At 45.1% G+C, this 23,256-nt stretch overlaps 2 protein-coding genes across 2 annotated transcripts in view; one reads left to right on the top strand and one right to left on the bottom strand.

Annotated features, from left to right (window-relative positions):
• The first annotated feature begins 3,344 nt into the window (after window positions 1-3,344).
• LOC118210038 (NACHT, LRR and PYD domains-containing protein 3-like) overlaps window positions 3,345-23,256 on the top strand; it is a 54,801-nt gene continuing 34,889 nt past the window's right edge. The window contains exon 1 of the mRNA XM_035385866.1: window positions 3,345-3,387. The gene's annotated coding sequence lies outside the window, so the exon portion shown is untranslated. The remainder of the gene's footprint in view (window positions 3,388-23,256) is intronic.
• LOC118210039 (protein NYNRIN-like) lies at window positions 15,188-18,226 on the bottom strand. The gene is made up of 2 exons (XM_035385867.1): window positions 17,323-18,226; window positions 15,188-16,239 (listed from the first exon to the last, which is right to left on the bottom strand). The coding sequence occupies exons 1-2, from the start codon at window positions 18,200-18,202 to the stop codon at window positions 16,136-16,138; spliced, it is 984 nt and encodes a 327-aa protein (XP_035241758.1). The 5' UTR covers window positions 18,203-18,226; the 3' UTR covers window positions 15,188-16,135.

The following is a 23,256-nucleotide window of genomic DNA, read 5'->3' on the forward strand; positions in this document are numbered from 1 at the left end:
TAAACCAGCTTTTATTTAAACGTTTTAAAAATGCTTTCAGGTTTTATTTCTGCCGTGTTTGGGAGCAAGGGCTCGATTTTAATCTGCACTTAGAGGATGAGTTTAACTGGAAGCTCTGTCTCCATGTGCTGTGAGTTAGAGCTGCAATAAGAGGATGAGTTTAACTGGAAGCTCTGTCTCCATGTGCTGTGAGTTAGAGCTGCAGTAAGTGGATGTGTTGAACTGGAAGCTCTGTCTCCATGTGCTGTGAGTTAGAGCTGCAATAAGAGGATGAGTTTAACTGGAAGCTCTGTCTCCATGTGCTGTGAGTTAGAGCTGCAGTAAGAGGATGAGTTTAACTGGAAGCTCTGTCTCCATGTGCTGTGAGTTAGAACTGCAGTAACAGGATTGTCTTTTACATTTATAACTTATGGCACCTATGCGAAATATTATTCTTTACCATCCACAGTGGATTATCATACAAGCACAATAAACCAGCTTTTATTTAAACGTTTTAAATATGCTTTCAGGTTTTATTTCTGGCGTGTTTGGGAGTAATGGCTCGATTTTAGTCTGCACTTAGAGGATGAATTTAACTGGAAGCTCTGTCTCCATGTGCTGTGAGTTAGAGCTGCAGTAAGAGGATGAGTTTAACTGGAAGCTCTGTCTCCATGTGCTGTGAGTTAGAGCTGCCGTGAGAGGATTAGTTTAACTGGAAACTCTGTCTCCATGTGCTGTGAGTTAGAGCTTCAGTAACAGGAATGTCTCATAGATTTATAACTTATTGCACCTATGTCAAATATTATTCTTTACCATCCGCAGTGGAATATCTCGCAAACACAATAAACCAGCTTTTATTTAAACGTTTTAAAAATGCTTTCAGGTTTTATTTCTGGCGTGTTTGGGAGCAAGGGCTCGATTTTAATCTGCACTTAGAGGATGAGTTTAACTGGAAGCTCTGTCTCCATGTGCTGTGAGTTAGAGCTGCAGTAAGAGGATGATTTTAACTGGAAGCTCTGTCTCCTTGTGCTGTGAGTTATAGCTGCAGTAAGTGGATGTGTTGAACTGGAAGCTCTGTCTCCATGTGCTATGAGTTAGAGCTGGAATAAGAGGATGAGTTTAACTGGAAGCTCTGTCTCCATGTGCTGTGAGTTAGAGCTGCAGTAAGAGGATGAGTTTAACTGGAAGCTCTGTGTCCATGTGCTGTGAGTTAGAGCTGCAGTAAAAGGATGAGTTTAACTGGATGTTGTCTCTCCATGTTTTGTTCACAGGGTCCAGGTAGAAAGAGCTGGGTCACCTGAACCCAGCTGTCTGTCCATGAAGAGTGATCATTCAATGGATCGTCCAATCACATTCAGGGGAGAGTTCGCAGGTGATCAAAGGTAATTAAAGAGGTTCAAATTGAGAGTACTGTTTAATTATACTTCAATGTTACTGGCACCTTTCTGTTGTCAGTCGGTGTAATAAGACTTTCAGATCTAAGTGGGGGTTATTATTGCACATATAACTGTAGGTTTGTGATTTATATCACATTCAGGTGTAGGTGAGCTGTATTTTGTCATATTCATTTGTGGTGTGAGTTAGAGCAGCAGTAAGAGGATGAGTTTAACTGGAAGATCTGTCTCCATGTGCTGTGAGTTAGAGCTGCAGTAAGTGGATGTGTTGAACTGGAAGCTCTGTCTCCATGTGCTGTGAGTTAGAGCTGCAATAAGAGGATGAGTATAACTGGAAGCTCTGTCTCTATGTGCTGTGAGTTAGAGCTGCAGTAAGAGGATGAGTTTAACTGGAAGCTCTGTCTCCATGTGCTGTGAGTTAGAGCTGCAGTAACAGGTTTGTCTTTTACATTTATAACTTATTGCACCTATGCGAAATATTATTCTTTACCATCCACGGTGGATTATCATACAAGCACAATAAACCAGCTTTTATTTAAACGTTTTAAATATGCTTTCAGGTTTTATTTCTGGCGTGTTTGGGAGTAATGGCTCGATTTTAGTCTGCACTTAGAGGATGAGTTTAACTGGAAGCTCTGTCTCCATGTGCTGTGAGTTAGAGCTGCAGTAAGAGGATGAGTTTAACTGGATGCTCTGTCTCCATGTGCTGTGAGTTAGAGCTGCAGTAAGAGGATGAGTTTAACTGGAAGCTCTGTCTCCATGTGCTGTGAGTTAGAGCTGCAGTAAGAGGATGAGTTTAACTGGAAGCTCTGTCTCCATGTGCTGTGAGTTAGAGCTGCAGTAAGAGGATGAGTTTAACTGGAAGCTCTGTGTCCATGTGCTGTGAGTTAGAGCTGCAGTAAAAGGATGAGTTTAACTGGATGTTGTCTCTCCATGTTTTGTTCACAGGGTCCAGGTAGAAAGAGCTGGGTCACCTCAACCCAGCTGTCTGTCCATGAAGAGTGATCATTCAATGGATCGTCCAATCAAATTCAGGGGAGAGTTCGCAGGTGATCAAAGGTAATTAAAGAGGTTCAAATTGAGAGTACTGTTTAATTATACTTCAATGTTACTGGCACCTTTCTGTTGTCAGTCGGTGTAATAAGACTTTCAGATCTAAGTGGGGATTATTATTGCACATATAGCTGTAGGTTTGTGATTTATATCACATTCAGGTGTAGGTGAGCTGTATTTTGTCATATTCATTTGTGGTGTGAGTTAGAGCAGCAGTAAGAGGATGAGTTTAACTGGAAGCTCTGTCTCCATGTGCTGTGAGTTAGAGCTGCAATAAGAGGATGAGTATAACTGGAAGCTCTGTCTCTATGTGCTGTGAGTTAGAGCTGCAGTAAGAGGATGAGTTTAACTGGAAGCTCTGTCTCCATGTGCTGTGAGTTAGAGCTGCAGTAACAGGATTGTCTTTTACATTTATAACTTATTGCACCTATGCGAAATATTATTCTTTACCATCCACGGTGGATTATCATACAAGCACAATAAACCAGCTTTTATTTAAACGTTTTAAATATGCTTTCAGGTTTTATTTCTGGCGTGTTTGGGAGTAATGGCTCGATTTTAGTCTGCACTTAGAGGATGCGTTTAACTGGAAGCTCTGTCTCCATGTGCTGTGAGTTAGAGCTGCAGTAAGAGGATGAGTTTAACTGGAAGCTCTGTCTCCATGTGCTGTGAGTTAGAGCTGCAGTAAGAGGATGAGTTTAACTGGAAGCTCTGTCTCCATGTGCTGTGAGTTAGAGCTGCAGTAAGAGGATGAGTTTAACTGGAAGCTCTGTCTCCATGTGCTGTGAGTTAGAGCTGCAGTAAGAGGATGAGTTTAACTGGATGTTGTGTCTCCATGTTTTGTTCACAGGGTCCAGGTAGAAAGAGCTGGGTCACCTGTACCCAGCTGTCTGTCCACGAAGAGTGATCATTCAATGGATCGTCCAATCACATTCAGGGGAGAGTTCGCAGGTGATCAAAGGTAATTAAAGGGGTTCAAATTGACAGTACTGTTTAATTATACTTCAATGTTACTGGCACCTTTCTGTTGTCAGTCGGTGTAATAAGACTTTCAGATCTATGTGGGGGTTATTATTGCACATAAAGCTGTAGGTTTGTGATTTATATCACATTCAGGTGTAGATGAGCTGTATTTTGTCGTATTCATTTGTGCTGTGAGTTAGAGCTTCAGTAACAGGAATGTCTCATAGATTTATAACTTATTGCACCTATGCCAAATATTATTCTTTACCATATGCAGTGGAATATCTCGCAAACACAATAAACCAGCTTTTATTTAAACGTTTTAAAAATGCTTTCAGGTTTTATTTCTGCCGTGTTTGGGAGCAAGGGCTCGATTTTAATCTGCACTTAGAGGATGAGTTTAACTGGAAGCTCTGTCTCCATGTGCTGTAAGTTAGAGCTGCAGTAAGAGGATGAGTTTAACTGGAAGCTCTGTCTCCATGTGCTGTGAGTTAGAGCTGCAGTAAGTGGATGTGTTGAACTGGAAGCTCTGTCTCCATGTGCTGTGAGTTAGAGCTGCAATAAGAGGATGAGTTTAACTGGAAGCTCTGTCTCCATGTGCTGTGAGTTAGAGCTGCAGTAAGAGGATGAGTTTAACTGGAAGCTCTGTCTCCATGTGCTGTGAGTTAGAACTGCAGTAACAGGATTGTCTTTTACATTTATAACTTATGGCACCTATGCGAAATATTATTCTTTACCATCCACAGTGGATTATCATACAAGCACAATAAACCAGCTTTTATTTAAACGTTTTAAATATGCTTTCAGGTTTTATTTCTGGCGTGTTTGGGAGTAATGGCTCGATTTTAGTCTGCACTTAGAGGATGAATTTAACTGGAAGCTCTGTCTCCATGTGCTGTGAGTTAGAGCTGCAGTAAGAGGATGAGTTTAACTGGAAGCTCTGTCTCCATGTGCTGTGAGTTAGAGCTGCCGTGAGAGGATTAGTTTAACTGGAAACTCTGTCTCCATGTGCTGTGAGTTAGAGCTTCAGTAACAGGAATGTCTCATAGATTTATAACTTATTGCACCTATGTCAAATATTATTCTTTACCATCCGCAGTGGAATATCTCGCAAACACAATAAACCAGCTTTTATTTAAACGTTTTAAAAATGCTTTCAGGTTTTATTTCTGGCGTGTTTGGGAGCAAGGGCTCGATTTTAATCTGCACTTAGAGGATGAGTTTAACTGGAAGCTCTGTCTCCATGTGCTGTGAGTTAGAGCTGCAGTAAGAGGATGATTTTAACTGGAAGCTCTGTCTCCTTGTGCTGTGAGTTATAGCTGCAGTAAGTGGATGTGTTGAACTGGAAGCTCTGTCTCCATGTGCTGTGAGTTAGAGCTGCAGTAAAAGGATGAGTTTAACTGGATGTTGTCTCTCCATGTTTTGTTCACAGGGTCCAGGTAGAAAGAGCTGGGTCACCTGAACCCAGCTGTCTGTCCATGAAGAGTGATCATTCAATGGATCGTCCAATCACATTCAGGGGAGAGTTCGCAGGTGATCAAAGGTAATTAAAGAGGTTCAAATTGAGAGTACTGTTTAATTATACTTCAATGTTACTGGCACCTTTCTGTTGTCAGTCGGTGTAATAAGACTTTCAGATCTAAGTGGGGGTTATTATTGCACATATAGCTGTAGGTTTGTGATTTATATCACATTCAGGTGTAGGTGAGCTGTATTTTGTCATATTCATTTGTGGTGTGAGTTAGAGCAGCAGTAAGAGGATGAGTTTAACTGGAAGATCTGTCTCCATGTGCTGTGAGTTAGAGCTGCAGTAAGTGGATGTGTTGAACTGGAAGCTCTGTCTCCATGTGCTGTGAGTTAGAGCTGCAATAAGAGGATGAGTATAACTGGAAGCTCTGTCTCTATGTGCTGTGAGTTAGAGCTGCAGTAAGAGGATGAGTTTAACTGGAAGCTCTGTCTCCATGTGCTGTGAGTTAGAGCTGCAGTAACAGGTTTGTCTTTTACATTTATAACTTATTGCACCTATGCGAAATATTATTCTTTACCATCCACGGTGGATTATCATACAAGCACAATAAACCAGCTTTTATTTAAACGTTTTAAATATGCTTTCAGGTTTTATTTCTGGCGTGTTTGGGAGTAATGGCTCGATTTTAGTCTGCACTTAGAGGATGAGTTTAACTGGAAGCTCTGTCTCCATGTGCTGTGAGTTAGAGCTGCAGTATGAAGATGATTTTAACTGGAAGCTCTGTCTCCATGTGCTGTGAGTTAGAGCTGCAGTAAGAGGATGAGTTTAACTGGAAGCTCTGTCTCCATGTGCTGTGAGTTAGAGCTGCAGTAAGAGGATGAGTTTAACTGGAAGCTCTGTCTCCATGTGCTGTGAGTAAGAGCTGCAGTAAGAGGATGAGTTTAACTGGAAGCTCTGTCTCCATGTCCTGTGAGTTAGAGCTGCAGTAAGAGGATGAGTTTAACTGGATGTTGTGTCTCCATGTTTTGTTCACAGGGTCCAGGTAGAAAGAGCTGGGTCACCTGTACCCAGCTGTCTGTCCACGAAGAGTGATCATTCAATGGATCGTCCAATCACATTCAGGGGAGAGTTCGCAGGTGATCAAAGGTAATTAAAGAGGTTCAAATTGACAGTACTGTTTAATTATACTTCAATGTTACTGGCACCTTTCTGTTGTCAGTCGGTGTAATAAGACTTTCAGATCTAGGTGGGGGTTATTATTGCACATATAGCTGTAGGTTTGTGATTTATATCACATTCAGGTGTAGGTGAGCTGTATTTTGTCATATTCATTTGTGGTGTGAGTTAGAGCTGCAGTAAGAGGATGAGTTTAACTGGAAGCTCTGTCTCCATGTGCTGTGAGTTAGAGCTGCAGTAAGTGGATGTGTTGAACTGGAAGCTCTGTCTCCATGTGCTGTGAGTTAGAGCTGCAATAAGAGGATGAGTATAACTGGAAGCTCTGTCTCTATGTGCTGTGAGTTAGAGCTGCAGTAAGAGGATGAGTTTAACTGGAAGCTCTGTCTCCATGTGCTGTGAGTTAGTGCTGCAGTAACAGGATTGTCTTTTACATTTATAACTTATTGCACCTATGCGAAATATTATTCTTTACCATCCACGGTGGATTATCATACAAGCACAATAAACCAGCTTTTATTTAAACGTTTTAAATATGCTTTCAGGTTTTATTTCTGGCGTGTTTGGGAGTAATGGCTCGATTTTAGTCTGCACTTAGAGGATGAGTTTAACTGGAAGCTCTGTCTCCATGTGCTGTGAGTTAGAGCTGCAGTAAGAGGATGAGTTTAACTGGAAGCTCTGTCTCCATGTGCTGTGAGTTAGAGCTGCAGTAAGAGGATGAGTTTAACTGGAAGCTCTGTCTCCATGTGCTGTGCGTTAGAGCTGCAGTAAGAGGATGAGTTTAACTGGATGTTGTGTCTCCATGTTTTGTTCACAGGGTCCAGGTAGAAAGAGCTGGGTCACCTGTACCCAGCTGTCTGTCCACGAAGAGTGATCATTCAATGGATCGTCCAATCACATTCAGGGGAGAGTTCGCAGGTGATCAAAGGTAATTAAAGAGGTTCAAATTGACAGTACTGTTTAATTATACTTCAATGTTACTGGCATTTTTCTGTTGTCAGTCGGTGTAATAAGACTTTCAGATCTATGTGGGGGTTATTATTGCACATAAAGCTGTAGGTTTGTGATTTATATCACATTCAGGTGTAGATGAGCTGTATTTTGTCATATTCATTTGTGCTGTGAGTTAGAGCTTCAGTAACAGGAATGTCTCATAGATTTATAACTTATTGCACCTATGCCAAATATTATTCTTTACCATATGCAGTGGAATATCTCGCAAACACAATAAACCAGCTTTTATTTAAACGTTTTAAAAATGCTTTCAGGTTTTATTTCTGCCGTGTTTGGGAGCAAGGGCTCGATTTTAATCTGCACTTAGAGGATGAGTTTAACTGGACGCTCTGTCTCCTTGTGCTGTATGTGCAAAAGGCTCAGAGTATGGACAGTGAAGACCTAACCTGTTGCTAGGCAACGCCTTTTTGTTTACAGCTCGCGCTTGCCGCGGTTAAATTTTGTGCAGAGTTAATCAGTTTAACGGTCATTTCTAGCGAGTTAAGTTTCCTTTGTGTGCGTCAATAAACGGCAGTAAGTACCTCTTTCTCTATCTTCAAGGATATGTAGTTTAGATTATTAGTTAATCCATTGTCTGATAGTAATTTGTATAGCAGAATGTTTAAGTTTTAGTAGCAGTATTCCTTAATATTTACCACATATTGGCGATTTATGCTAGGTACATTAGAGTGTCATTCCTCGCGACAGTGCATCTACATATGGTAGAATATTCCGTTGTATTTAGTAAGCTACGTGATTAGCACCGTTTATTTCCTTTTAATGTACAGCTGATAATAAGTATAGAAGTAGGCTAACTGTATTTCTTTTTCCTTATTTAGAACCACACATACACACATGCACACCCACCTGGTTTAAACCTAAGAGGAGAACAGAGATTGCCTGTGCCTGTGTATTTGCATTCCATTTATAATAAACCCCCAAAAGAATTTCCTGCCTCCGTGTCCTGACCAGACACCCCATATTGTTGACAAACTCCTAACCACCAAGAGCTTCCTTACAATTTATGGTCCTTCGAGCCGGATAGAGTCACCAATATGGCAGCCAGTAGTGAGGGAACCAGTCTCCCTGCTTCACCATCTATGCGTCCTGTGCGCGCAGTTCAGCGACCAAGATATTTGGAAGATTATTTAGTGCAGTATACAGACCAACGGAATGTAGAGCAGATACACAGGCACGAGGAGGGAGGGATAGCCTAGTCCTGCTAGGAGCACATCCTCCATGCCACCGGCGTGGAGTGCGCATGAAGCCATCGTGCAGCAAGCTATGAAGACAGCGCGGCAACAGAGTGAGACGGCCAAGAGGCAGACAAAGCTTTTGGAGTTTGTCCTGCAGCGCCATTCCCCTCGGTCCTCAGCTCAGTCATCAAGGAGGTCGTCACGGCATCAGACACCAGCTCGCCCACATCACCCAGAAAGAGTAGGTGAGCAGCATCCCCCTGCCAGTGCCCCTCACCATTCCCGAGCTGATGATCAATCAAGCGTAGCTGCAGAACTGGCTCATCAGCTAGAAGATTTAACTATCCACCACCAACAGTGGCCATTGCCTCCACCTCTCAGCCGAGACATTCATCCCCCTCAACACGTGCTTGATCCACGCCATAGCCTTCAGGCTATCAAGCAAGAGAATGAACATGACCCAGCTTCCCATCCTCAGACACAGTATCTGCCTCCACCCAGGCATCCGCCCGCGCATCATCTTGAGCATCAGTCAGCACATCAACCTCCTTATGTGCCCTACCCCTCCTACCCAGGGAACCCGGTCATGCCAACACCTTATCCCCCCATGATGTACGTGCAAGCAGCCCCCAATATAGAAGGCCCCACGTTTCCAGACTTCACGAAAGAAGATAGAGCCCAGTATGTGGAGCTTCGCCTTTCCCTCAGCACCCTCCTGCACCCCACGCAATCTGAGCATTACAAGTATGCCATCCTGCTGAAGCATGTGAAAGTACCTCAAGCCCATCGCCTTGTGCTAGCTCATGCAGAGTCTAGTACGCCCTACTCTGAAGCTCTGAAGGCACTAGATGAGCATTACGGACGCCCATATCAGTTCGCATTGAAGGAGATAGAGGACATGGAACGCTTACCCCCCATCCGAGACGATAGGGCTTTTGACGAGTTCGCCACCAGAGTGCAGTCACTAGTCGGGATGCTGAAGTCGCTTAAAGGAGAAGGTCGTGAGGAACTCCACTGCGGCTCAAACGTGAAGCGCCTCCTCAGTAGACTCCCCAAGCACCAGCAAGAGAGGTTCCGTCGACAACAGTACAGGAAGGATCCTGATCAGTTGAAGCTGTCACTCATTGACTTCTCGGATTGGCTGAAAGCTGAAGTCAGATGCCTGGACATTGAGCCCTCCCTTCAAGCCCACAGCGAGAAGGACAAGAAAGACTCCAAGTACAAGTCCAAGGTGAAGGTCACTACGGTAATGCATGGGACAGACAGCTCCAAAAATCCACAGTCAGATGTAACCTCCAAAGCAGCTCCTCCCATCCAGACCCGAGGTAAGGCTAAGATATACTGTCCTTACTGCAACTCTGAACACTATCTCAGCCAATGCGAGAGCTTCGCTAAGCTAACCAAAGGGGAGATGGTGGACTGGATCAAAACCAAGAGAAGGTGCTGGAGATGCGGTCGTTCTCACCTAGCCTCCGTCTGTGACCTGAAGAAGCCGTGTCGACTTTGTAAGTCTAAACACCTCTCCATTCTGCACGAGGTCAACCAGAGAAGTGAGAACGAGCCCACCAACACAGCGGCCATCACATCAACAGCAGAGACTCACTACCTAGATCAGCCAAATGGATATAGCCGAGTGCTGCTGAAGATCGTCAGAGTCAACCTGTACTACCAGGACAGAGTGTTCAACACATATGCAGTGCTGGACGATGGTTCGGAGAGAACTATCCTGCTCTCATCTGCAGCACGCCGCCTGGGAATACGGGGTCAGGCAGAAGATCTGACTCTTCGTACCATCCGCCAGGATATCAAGACACTGCCAGGCTCACGTGTCTCCTTCGCCATCGCGTCTGTAACACAGCCCAGAAAGAGGTTCCGCATCCAAGGTGCTTTCACAGGTGACCACCTAGGCCTGTCTCAGTACACTTACCCGGTTTCCCAGCTCCAGAAGAAGTATCGTCACCTGACAGGCTTGCCGATTCCACCCATTGATGGAGCTCAGCCAACCCTCCTGATCGGATCTGATCAAGCCAGTCTAATCGTTCCGATTGAGCCAGTGCACCTGGGGCCCCCTGGTGGCCCTGCAGCAGTCAAGACTAATCTCGGTTGGACACTCCAGGGTCCAGCTAAGTACCTTAAGCAACAGCTTCCGCCCGCACAGTGCTTGTTCACGGCAATTTCCTCTCCTTCTGCTGAGCTGTTTCGTGAAGTTGAACGACTGTGGCAGTTGGACACGCTGCCTTTCAAGAGTGAGAGGTTAGTGACCAGATCCAGACAGGACAAATACGCAGTGGACCTGTTAGAGGCCGAGACCACCCGTGTAGAGGTCGACGGAGTGCATCGTTATGCTACTCCCCTCCTGCGAGTCCAAACCATGCCTAAGCTGCAAGTTCCAAAGGAAGTTGTGATGAAAAACCTGCGGAACACAGAGAAGAGGTTAGCTCAAGACTCACAGCGTGCATCTACTTACCAGGAGGAGATCAAGAAACTAGAGGTCGCTGGGTATGCCACGAAGATTGACAACCATGAAGCTGACACATCCGAAGAATCGTGGTTCCTGCCACACCACATAGTCAGACATAATGGCAAAGACCGGATTGTGTTCAACTGCAGCTTCCAGATAGGCGGACAGAGTCTAAACAACTACCTACTCCCTGGCCCGACCTTAGGACCCTCACTCCTTGGAGTCCTCCTACGCTTCAGGGAACATCGAGTCACGATGAGTGGAGACATCAAAGGGATGTTTCATCAGGTTCGCCTGTTGGACAAAGATAAGCCCTTGCTGAGGTTCCTTTGGAGGGACCTGAAGACCGACAAGCCACCCTCAGTATACCAGTGGGAAGTCCTGCCATTCGGAACTACGTGCAGCCCTTGTTGTGCGATCTTTGCTCTCCAGAAACACGTCACCGAGTCCAGCCAACCAGGAGAAGATGTACGTCACAGTGTGGAACAGTGCTTTTACGTCGATAACTGTCTGCAGAGTCTACCTACAGAAGACGAAGCAAGGAGCCTTGTGACAAAGCTGAGAGCCCTCCTAATCAGCGGTGGCTTTGAGATCCGCCAGTGGGCCAGTAACCAGCCAGAAGTGATCCGCCACTTGCCCAAGGAGGCCAAGTCTGACAGCAGCGAAAGGTTAGTTTCCCAGACCCATGGGGAAGCTCAAGAGATGACGCTAGGTCTCAGTTGGCACCCCCAGGAGGACACACTCCACTACAGGCACCGCCCGGTTGCTCCAAGCCAGACGACAATGCGAAATATCTACAAGATATTAGCAAGCCAGTATGACCCCCTAGGTTATATCCTGCCCTTCACCACAAGAGCCAAAGTTCTGGTCCAGAGACTGTGGGCCAATGACCGTGACTGGGACGACCCGCACTTACCCACTGATCTCCTGCAAGCCTGGAACACATGGGAAGAAGAGCTCCCTCAGCTCCTATCAGTCAGCCTCTCCCGGAGCTACTTCCCATCTGGCATTGATATAAGTGACATCACCCTCGAGCTTCACGTATTTTGTGATGCATCAGAGTCCGCCTACGGGTCAGTCGCATACCTACGTGGTGAAGATCCTCAAGGCAATGTCCATGTGGCCTTCGTGCTAGCTCGCTCGCGAGTGGCACCAAAGAAACAGCAGTCGATGCCCCGTTTGGAACTTTGTGCTGCCCTGACTGGAGCTCAGCTCGCCCAGGTGATCTAGAGAGAGCTCACCCTTCAGTTGAGAGAGACGGTGCTGTGGTCTGACTCCACCACTGTGCTAACCTGGATACAGTCTGAGTCCTGCAGATATAAGGTGTTTGTGGGGACTCGTGTATCCGAGATCCAAGAACTGACCGACCACCGGTCATGGAGGTATGTGGACACGCAGAATAATCCCGCAGATACCATCACCAGAGGGATGACTCTGTCTGACCTCGCCAAGCCGAACCAGTTCAGTCATGGTCCAGCCTTCCTTCAGCAGCCACATGACAGCTGGCCAACCCCGCCGTCTTTCGCGGAGGTTCCAGACGAGACAGAGATGAAGAAGTCTTCGTTCTGTGGCCTCACATCGACTATCTCCGCTCCAGAGATCCCGCCTGTCGATGAATATTCCACCTTCGAAGACCTCCTTGAGGCGACTAGTAGGTCACTGCACGGAGCGGACTCCCAGCCAAGCACCCTCAGTGCTGATGACTACGCAGAAGCCGAACTCCGAATCCTACAGAGAGCGCAAAGTGATAGCTTTCCAGAAGAGATCAAGTGCCTACAGACAGGGAAAGCTGTTCCATCCGGCAGTCGGCTCATAACACTTGCCGCAGAGTACGACATCTCCAAGGGCCTCGTCCGTGTAGGCGGTAGGTTACGCCGTTCTTCCAGCCTGGAAGACGACTTTGTGCACCCAATCGTGCTAGAACCGAAACACCCTGTCACCAGGCTCATCATACGGCAGTATGATGACAAGCTGCTCCATTCCGGAGCCGAGAGAGTCTTTGCGGAACTCCGACGCAAGTTTTGGATCCTTCGGGGCCGCGAAGCCGTGCGTCGCCATCAGAGATCCTGCCCGGAGTGCCAGAAATGGAGAGCGAAGCCAATCATACCAAAGATGGCAGATTTGCCCCCCTGCCGTCTCCGCCTCATGAAGCCCCCATTCTATTCTACGGGAGTGGATTGCTTCGGACCATTCCAGATTAAGCGAGGTCGGGTTACGGAAAAGAGATGGGGAATTGTGTTTAAGTGCATGACAACGAGATGTGTCCACCTGGATGTGCTGCATAGCATGGACACTGACTCATTCCTCATGTCGCTCAGAAGGTTTGTGGCTCGACGAGGAACCCCCTTTGAGCTTCTCTCCGACCAGGGAACCAACTTCCGGGGAGGGGAGTCCGAGCTTCGAGTAAGTTTCCAGGTTATGAGTGAAGAGTTAAAGACCCAGCTGGCTAAGCGCCAGATCCGCTTCCAGTTCAACCCTCCAAATGCGCCACACTTCAGTGGGACTTGGGAGCGGGAAGTCAGGTCCATCAAGGCCGCGCTATATGTGACCATGGGAGCACAGACGGTGACCAAAGAAGTTTTGCGGACGGTCCTCATTGAGGTAGAGGGAATTTTAAATTCCAAGCCGCTAGGTTATGTTTCGACGGACGTAGCCGACGTGGACCCAGTAACCCCCAACTACCTCCTCATGGGGCGGCCCGACTCCTCGCTCCCTCAAGTGGTTTATCCGGAGTCCGAGATCCTCAGTCGGAGGAGATGGCGGCACAGTCAAGTACTTGCGGACCAGTTCTGGACCCACTTCCTGCAGCACTACTTACCCTCCTTGCAGTCAAGGCAGAAATGGGTGAAAGAGACGAGAAATCTTACCATTGGCACAGTGGTGATGGTGATCGATCAGCGGTTACCTCGAGCACTGTGGCCCGTGGGAAGGGTCAAGAAGACTATCATGAGCGCAGACGGGAAGGTGAGAACTGCTGAGGTTCAAGTGGACAACAGGACCTACACAAGACCGGTGGCCAAACTCATTGAGCTACCAGCTATCCCAGAGGATACTCCGACAATGTCCCCAGCGGACACTGAGCCTTCAAGGAGCTGATTCGCACAGCGAATCAGGGGGCGGCTGTGCAAAAGGCTCAGAGTATGGACAGTGAAGACCTAACCTGTTGCTAGGCAACGCCTTTTTGTTTACAGCTCGCGCTTGCCGCGGTTAAATTTTGTGCAAAGTTAATCAGTTTAACGGTCATTTCTAGCGAGTTAAGTTTCCTTTGTGTGCGTCAATAAACGGCAGTAAGTACATCTTTCTCTATCGTCAAGGATATTTAGTTTAGATTATTAGTTAATCCATTGTCTGATAGTAATTTGTATAGCAGAATGTTTAAGTTTTAGTAGCAGTATTCCTTAATATTTACCACATATTGGCGATTTATGCTAGGTACATTAGAGTGTCATTCCTCGCGACAGTGCATCTACATATGGTAGAATATTCCGTTGTATTTAGTAAGCTACGTGATTAGCACCGTTTATTTCCTTTTAATGTACAGCTGATAATAAGTATAGAAGTAGGCTAACTGTATTTCTTTTTCCTTATTTAGAACCACACATACACACATGCACACCCACCTGGTTTAAACCTAAGAGGAGAACAGAGATTGCCTGTGCCTGTGTATTTGCATTCCATTTATAATAAACCCCCAAAAGAATTTCCTGCCTCCATGTCCTGACCAGACACCCCATATTGTTGACAAACTCCTAACCACCAAGAGCTTCCTTACACTGTAAGTTAGAGCTGCAGTAAGAGGATGAGTTTAACTGGAAGCTCTGTCTCCATGTGCTGTGAGTTAGAGCTGCAGTAAGTGGATGTGTTGAACTGGAAGCTCTGTCTCCATGTGCTGTGAGTTAGAGCTGCAATAAGAGGATGAGTTTAACTGGAAGCTCTGTCTCTATGTGCTGTGAGTTAGAGCTGCAGTAAGAGGATGAGTTTAACTGGAAGCTCTGTCTCCATGTGCTGTGAGTTAGAACTGCAGTAACAGGATTGTCTTTTACATTTATAACTTATTGCACCTATGCGAAATATTATTCTTTACCATCCACGGTGGATTATCATACAAGCACAATAAACCAGCTTTTATTTAAACGTTTTAAATATGCTTTCAGGTTTTATTTCTGGCGTGTTTGGGAGCAATAGCTCGATTTTAGTCTGCACTTAGAGGTTGAGTTTAACTGGAAGCTCTGTCTCCATGTGCTGTGAGTTAGAGCTGCAGTAAGAGGATGAGTTTAACTGGAAGCTCTGTCTCCATGTGCTGTGAGTTAGAGCTGCAGTGAGAGGATTAGTTTAACTGGAAACTCTGTCTCTATGTGCTGTGAGTTAGAGCTTCAGTTACAGGAATGTCTCATAGATTTATAACTTATTGCACCTATGCCAAATATTATTCTTTACCATCCGCAGTGGAATATCTCGCAAACACAATAAACCAGTGTAAGAAAAAATAAGGTTCCGGACGAGAAAATCTTGGTCTTCGTAGAAACTGTCTTTATTGGCAAAATATGGCAGCAACAGAAAATACACGTAGCATGTACTCTGGGAGCATCGAAGTCAAAATGCACCCCGACTGTCTGTCTTGGCCTTCTTTTAAGCTGTTAGTTGTGATTTGATTAGTGGTACCAGTGATGATTGGTGAGTGAGATGATTAGTTTCTGTCAAGAGTCACACAATGCCTTAGCAACTCTGCTTTGTTAATCACTCCCGAGTCAGTTTCATTCACCTTTCTCCCTCTCCTGGCTGATTGTATCAATATGGCACTGTCAGTCTTTACAGTGATACTGAAGTCTTGTGAGCTGTGAACTAAGGCTTTCTTTCATCAGTGGGCCCAAGTATTGCGTTTTGGCACAACCTCTGTATTGAAGATTTGTAGTTGAACTAAAAATCTTACATATCCCCCCTTTGATGGTTTATTTGCGAACATGGACCATCACTCATTTGGATACTCTTGCGGTTAGTCCAGCAGTATGGTTTCTTGGTATGGCATAGAGCATCCTTTACTCACATGCCTCTCCGGATACCCTCCCAGCGGGTCGCTCTCAACTGCTGATGGCCTCTGGGTGATGCCCTCATCTCGGGATACACCCCTCGCCATTGGACTATTACTGTGCCTCACACGCCTAGGTCCCATGAAAGCTTTTGCTGCCTTGTCCCAGTCACAGACCAACCACACCGTGACTTCTAATCCATTACTGACTTACAACCAGGAGAGAGAGAGAGGTAACCAAACCCGACCATGAAAGTATTCAACAAGCATAAGAAACCAATACATGTGTGAAGAAGTGGGTGTTTTGAAATGATATTTGTTGGGAGGAGATATGTGTGCCTTAAGAAAAACCTGGTGTGATGCGAATGGTGTATGATAATGCTTGCTGTGTGACAATCAGTGTAATGAGTGGTGGGGGAAAAGATGCATTTAAAACAAAAAAACAAAATGGGTGAAGGAAAAAAAAATGGACATTTGGCCAGACAGTACAGGGTGGTCATAACAGTGAAACAATGATAATGAATAAACATTGCTTTCTATGCAGTGTTGTAGATACCTGCCTTTTTTTTTTTTTTTTTTTTTTTTAATATTGATATCAATATCAATAACAAAAATAATAAAAATAATAATAATTTTTTTTTTTTTTTTTTTTTTTTTTAAATCAATGTTTTTTTTTTTTTTTTTTTTTTTTTTTATGATATCAATATCAATAACAAAAATAATAAAAATAATAATAATTTTTTTTTTTTTTTTTTTTTTTTTTTTTTTTTTGGTAATTGAAATGATGATGGTGTCTTTGTACATAAATTTAAAAGCTTTCCTGGTCTTCTGAGTGATAATTGATAGTGCAGTTGCAATGGTATGGATGTTGTTTACCGTCGTCTTCTCCTCCATCAGTCCTTCCTGCAAGTACGCATCTGTTTGGAGAACTTGTGAACCAATTAATTCCTTCAATTTTCCCTCATTCTTCCTTAAAAGTTGACTGTCCATCCAGTTAGACACTCCCAACCCAGCTCCAGTTGCGCTAAGTGCACTGTCCATGAACCCCAATAATTTCCGCCCTACTGGGGTTCCCGTTGAATGTGGAGTTTGGGGCCCCTCTGCCTGTTTTTCCATTGATGACCTGGTTGCCACCGCACCATGGTACTTCAGAAACGCCGTTGTCAATAGGTCCTTGTAGATGTCAGCCACACTCTCTCCTTTGCACAGCTCATCAACATCTGGAGACCACGCTGTCAGGTTCACCAGGACTGGTACATGGACCCACTGGACATTGTTGATCAGGATTCCAGGATATGGTCTTGTCACTATGCCTGACTGGGGAGCGGGTTGCTGTTCTGGGCATTCCTGGAGCATCGCCACTGTCATCGGCAATATCAACATTAGGACACTCCCTCGCATCTTCGTTCTTTTCCTATCTTCCTGCTTGATCTGAAAAAAATAAAAGTGTACACAAAAATCAGTGCCCACCCCCCCCAACATTTAGACAGACACAAACATGACGTGCGATCAGTTATTCTCTGTTCTTTTGTAGAATTTTAACTGATCCACATGAAACCATTTGTTTGTGGTTCGTCGTGCTGTTGCCTTGTACTGGACTTTATATACAGTTTCTCCACATTTGTCAATGACTGTGTATGGGCCCTTCCAGTTAGCTGACCATGGCCCAGCATGATGGTAATTCTTTACCATTACCTCATCTCCCGGCTCAAATTTTTGCTCACTGACATGTTGGTCATAATACATTTTGTTGTATTTCTGAATCGAGCCAATCTGTTGAGCCGCTTGCTGGTACATAGCAGGTAAAGAAGAACAGAGGTTTTTCAGAAAGGTTTCAGTCGCCCATCCCTCTATCATGGGTCTCGGCACCTCTAGTAGCAGATGTTCTGGCATTCGCATTCCCCTCCCTGTCATCAATTCATGGGGGCTGTATCCTGTGCTTTTGTGAACAACCCCTCGCACAGACATCAAAATACTAGGGAGATTTTGAGCCCAATTGGTGCCATTTTCCAATACCATTTTTCTCAATGCGGTTTTGAGTGTTCTGTTTGTTCGTTCAACCCCGCCTGAAGACTGTGGATGGTGAGCTATGTGTAGTTGGTGCTTTATCCCAAGTAGTTTTGCCAAGTCTGTATGAATTTTTCCTGTGAAATGCGTGCCTCTGTCACTTTCCAGGCTAAGTGGCAGACCCCATCTACAGTAGACTTGTTCCCATAATACCCGGGCTGTGGCGGATGCGGTATCGGACTTAATTGGGAACGCCTCTATCCATTTAGTGAATGTATCTATTATGATGAGAATGTACCTGTAGCCTCCTCTAGCTGCAGGGAGTGGACCTACATAATCGATCTGCAAATTTGTCCACGGTCCTTCGGCTAGACACGTGGGCCTCAGTCGCCCTTTCCTTTTCACTGGTGATGGATTAATCTGGGCACAGGTTAAACAATTTGTGCAATAATCTTTCACATTTTTGTCAACGTCTGGCCACCAAAACATGTTTTTTAATCGGTCTTTTGTTTTTTTCTATACCTAAGTGCCCCCCCCTGATTGTGGATATGATACAAAATATCATTCCGCAATTCTGTGGGTGGGATCCATACTGGAATGTCATTTCCAGTGTACAACAGCATGCAATCATGGACCAGGAGTTGTGCATCAAACAGAGTCAATGGGCCCTCCAAAATTGCCTCCCCATTCTGTTTCTGCTTGATTGCTTCCCGCAAAACTGGATCCCGTTGCTGCGCAACCTTAAGGTCTGTCGGTTCCCTGACGTTTACCACAGCAACTAGTTCTGGTTCCGGTTCCAGAACATGGAATGGTCTCCCTGCTACAGCTGCTTTCTTTGCTAGCTCGTCCACAGCTAAATTACCATCTCCATGTTGGCTTACTCCTTTCTTCTGATGGGCTTTCACCTTTAATAGAGCAACCTTATGTGTACAGGACTTGGCTGCTGTCCACAAAGCCTGTATGGGTCCGACCTGTTTTAAAGGTTGGCCATCAGCGCTGGTGAAGCCCCTTTTCTGCCAAATGGGTAAATACTCAGTGAGAGAGTTAACAACAAATGCAGAGTCTGAAAAGATGTTTAAGTCTGAATCTGGAAAAACTGAAAAGGTCTGTAGGACTGCTGAAATTTCTGCTTTCTGAGCTGAGAAATGAGATGGACATCTGTAAAGGAAATCCCCATTGTCCGAATGAATCGCAAAGCCAGTATGATACTGACCATCCTGCCAATATCGGGACCCGTCCACATATACATCAATGGCTCCTTCTATAGCGCACACTTCAAAGACACTGTCCAGAGGCTGGACAGGTTTAGTGTCACAAGTGTGAGGGTCACCTTCATAGAGAAGTGTACGGGGTAACATGCATGAAGATTTGTACACAGTTTTCAAATTTTTGGAACCCAGATCCAAAGTCCATCGTGCTAATCTTGAATTAGATACTCCTTTCACTTTGCCATTCAAAAGAAGCTGAAGGGGTGTATGGGGAGTATGGAGTGTCACTTCATTAAAGCCGTAAATGTACTCGAAATGGGACATTCCCCAATGAACTGCCAAAAGGTGCCTGTTACATGAGTCAAATGCTTTCTCAACCGGAGAGAGCACACGGGAGGCATATGCAATGGGCCGCAGATTCTCCTGAACTTCCTGCAACAGAACTGCTGATAGAGCTTCCTCAGTGGCTGCGGTCTGCAAAATAAATGGCTGTGATCTGTCTGGATTACGCAATGCAGGAGCTTTAATTAGCGCATCTTTCAATTTTTCAAATGCCGTTTGATGTTCTGGACCCCAATCCAAAGCATCAGACTTTTTCTTTTTCCCCGAAAGTAAGGAGTTAAGCGGTCTGGCAATATCAGCAAAGCCTTCAATAAAGTCCCTACAAAATCCGACTATCCCCAAAAATGATCTTAAAGCTGTGACTGAAACTGGAACTGGAAGTCGCTGAATAATCTCTACCTTGTGTGGATCAGGAGTGCGCCCCCCTTTGGTAATTTTAATGCCCAAATAAGTTACTTCCGATTTGAGAAGTTGCGCTTTCTTGGGATTCAATTTGATTCCTGCTTCTTCAAGGAGGTGAAGCAGTTCTGCAAGTAAACTGACATGCTCCTCCCTTGTTGCAGTCTGCAACAATAGGTCATCAACATACTGAATGAGACATTCTGGTCTAGAAAAAGCACCTAGCACATTTGCCAAACACTGGTGGAATAATGTCGGTGAGTTAGCAAAACCTTGTGGAAGCACATTCCAAGTGTATTGGGTATTTTTAAATTTGAATGCAAATTTGTATTGGCAATCAGGATGCAGTGGGATGGACCAGAAACCATTGGAGACATCTAGGGCAGAATAATAGTTAGCTTCTGGGAGAAGGGATGCTAGAACATCAGGTGTGGCAGCTACCACAGGCGCACATGTGGGGGTGCACTTGTTGAGTTCCCTATAGTCAATACATAAACGCCATGAGTTATCCGGTTTACGTACAGGCCATATAGGAGCTAGGCATGGAGATAAGCACGGCCTAATGATACCTTGTTCAAGTAGGGAGTCAATTGCACTCTGCACATAGGGGTTTGCTTCATTCGGGTAGCTGTACTGTCTGAGAGGGGGTGGGTCCCGCCCCTGCACATTCACCTCTATGACACCCGGATCAATGCGACCACAATCATGCTTGCTTTTGGCGAAAGCCCCTCTGTGTTGTCCTAACAGGTCTGATAGCTGGGTATCATCATGTGACAACAAGCTATCCAAATTATAATCCTCTGCCTTCTTAATAGCAAACACCGCATGCACGTCAGAAATTTCGACTAAATCATCCCCACTCTGAGTATTGCGCCAAATACAATTATTGCCATAATCGATTATGTATCCCCGCCTCTTCATTATGTCTGATCCCAAAATATTGCGAGCATCACCAGTTGTACTGAACCAAGCCTTAGCATTAAAAGAATCACTGCCAATTCGAAAAGCCAAACTGTCCGACTGAGAAGCAATAGACACTGTACCATCAAAACCTTCCAGAGTAATTGTATTCGTGGGATTGCGAGGGTGACTATCTGAGTGTATAATTGACAAGGAAGCACCAGAATCCACTAGCCAACTGTTGAATCGGCCTCCAACAGCAACATTTACAATTGGCCTACCATAGGTATCTCGTTCCAAAGGTGCAATGTGGTTCACGGAGGCCTGGAACCCCTATGCTGAAGCATTAGCACATTTCGATCCCATCCCCTTATTAGCTGCGCGCAATTCAGCGTTTTCGGCGCTCAGTTTTTGTAAAACCGACTGCATTTCACTGAGCTGTTTGCTAATCTCCGAATATGGAGATGTTCTTTTTAATGTTGAGTTGCATTCCCTGGCAATATGTCCTTCCTTTCCACAAGCATAACATAAAATTACCCCGTTTGGGTTAAACAAGGGGGGCCTTTCACCCCTCGCTTGTCTCACATCCTCCGGCACATAACCTTCATTTTTCCACGACACCGATTTACAAGTATGATTCGGGCGTGATGTGGTCTCGGCCAGTGCAGCCACTGGTTGCTTTCTAGATTGGTTAATGCTGAGATTCATGTTATATAGCTGTGTCATTTTTGCTACGATATCTGCGTATGCGGCATGCGAATCTATATGTAGCGCCAAAGCCCTCCGAGTATTCGAATCGCTTTGTGCAATCAATGCGGATTTGAATGCGGGATCCTGTTGTGTTAAACCAGCGATGCCACTATAAGACGAAAAGGCTTCCCATAGGCGCGCCGCATATGCGGCCGGGTGTTCAGAAGGACACATCACTACTTCCCTTATCTTTTCCCAATCCACAGCACGAGTGCCCAAAATGTCCAACAACCCCGTTTTTCTGCGTTGTTGGTTGGCCTCCCGATTTTGTATGTCCAGTGGAAGCGCACTAGCAAGAGCATGGGGTAAACAAGCAGACAAAATGACACATGCGTCAACATCAGTCAATCTATGTAGGCCGACCATACGTTCCAAATTCGCAAGAAACTCTACCGGATCTCGCTTTGAGGGAACAAATGCACCAATACTTTTTACGAGAGCCTCAATCTCGCTCGGAGACAGCGGCTTTACAGTGGTTGTAGTGGTTACTCTGTTTCCCCCTTCCCCCGGTATAATAGTAGTGGTCTCGTGAACTGGCGCTACGGGGAATTTTAGGGTACGTAACGAACTGCCATCCCCCACCAGAGGTAAACCTGTATTTTGTGCGTCACTCCAAACCGCGCCGTCACTTTCCTCCCGAACCCGGTTCCCCGGAGCGTTACTATTCTTCTCATACAAGTAATCGCACGTACCTCGTACGCTTTTTAATTCTGTCTGCGTAGCATAGAGTTCACAGTGGAGCTCCTCGTTCTTTATGTGTAATTGAGCTACCTCCTTGCGCAGATCTAGCTGGATTTCGGCATTCAAATTCGCGTTAAGTTGATGGCTTTGTAACGAGGTCAGAAGCTCACCAGTTTGCTGTCGCAAATTTTCATTCTCTGCTTTGAGAGCATCCAATGTTTTATTGCCTAATTTGTAAGAAGCAAGGACGCCTTTCAAAACCATTGCAACCTTACTTTTTTTCCTAAGTTTATTGGTCGTGTTCCTATCAAATTGGAAGGCAGCCCATTCATACGGCTTTTCCTGGTTCTCTATTCCCTCCAACATATCTGATTTGCCGTGCTTAGCAATGTACTGAAGAATAAACGATTCCATTATCATAGATTCTCTCAGTTGTTCCCACTTAATAAAGAGTTAGGAAAGCACCCTCGCACCACCTCTGTGCGCAAAAACCTCTATTTCCCAAAACAGCAATCGGGCTTGCTGATTCGAACCCAAAAAACAATTCCAAATACGTTACGATACGTTAATCACCGCAACCTGGTTCTTTACTTTATATTCCAGTTGCTTTAGGAATATTTTATACACCTACTGTATGGTTCAGTACCTCGAACCAACAACGCTATTCCAATTACTTTAGGAACGTATAGCTTGTCGCGTACAAATCCTAGCCACAGTCCGTCGGGCCCTATTCAGTTACTTTAGAATAGTTCGTCGATTTGCAAGCACAAAAACAGGTTCAGTACGTCGAACCAACAACTCTTATTCCAATTACTTTAGGAATGTATACAGCTTGTCGCGAACAAATCCTAGCCACAGTCCGTCGGGCCCTATTCTGTTACTTTAGAATAGTTTGTCGATTTGTAAGCACGAAACAGGCAAGTTGCGTTAGTAACTTGTTAATTCCAAACAGTTCCCTATACCCAGTATGTCGGCAATTCAGTTGCTTTAGAATTGTTGTTTTAGAGAAATGAATGGACTTAAACCCTGCAACTTCTACTGCACCTTACAAACAAAGACTACTACCAACAATTTCAGTCAGGAAACCTCCTTTCCTTGTAGGTTCTTTGAAGACGTGAAACTGAATTAAAAGTGGAAGCTGTATCACGAAAGATGATACTCACCGTATGGGAAGCTGATGTCAGGAATCTCCCCTCTTTTTTTTTCAGCTCGCGTTGGGCTGGCTCGCCAATGTAAGAAAAAATAAGGTTCCGGACGAGAAAA

Source organism: Anguilla anguilla, chromosome 12 (genome assembly GCF_013347855.1).
Source record: "Anguilla anguilla isolate fAngAng1 chromosome 12, fAngAng1.pri, whole genome shotgun sequence".
Classification (NCBI taxonomy): domain Eukaryota; kingdom Metazoa; phylum Chordata; class Actinopteri; order Anguilliformes; family Anguillidae; genus Anguilla; species Anguilla anguilla.

Excerpts from the sequence above, each read along its gene's own strand:
- LOC118210039 (XM_035385867.1), bottom strand. The coding sequence starts at position 18,202 with ATGTTTTGGTGGCCAGACGTTGACAAAAATGTGAAAGATTATTGCACA. Across the intron at positions 16,240-17,322 it reads CACAGTCATTGACAAATGTG|GCAATGTTTATTCATTATCA; the intron begins GAGAAACTGTAT and ends ACTGCATAGAAA.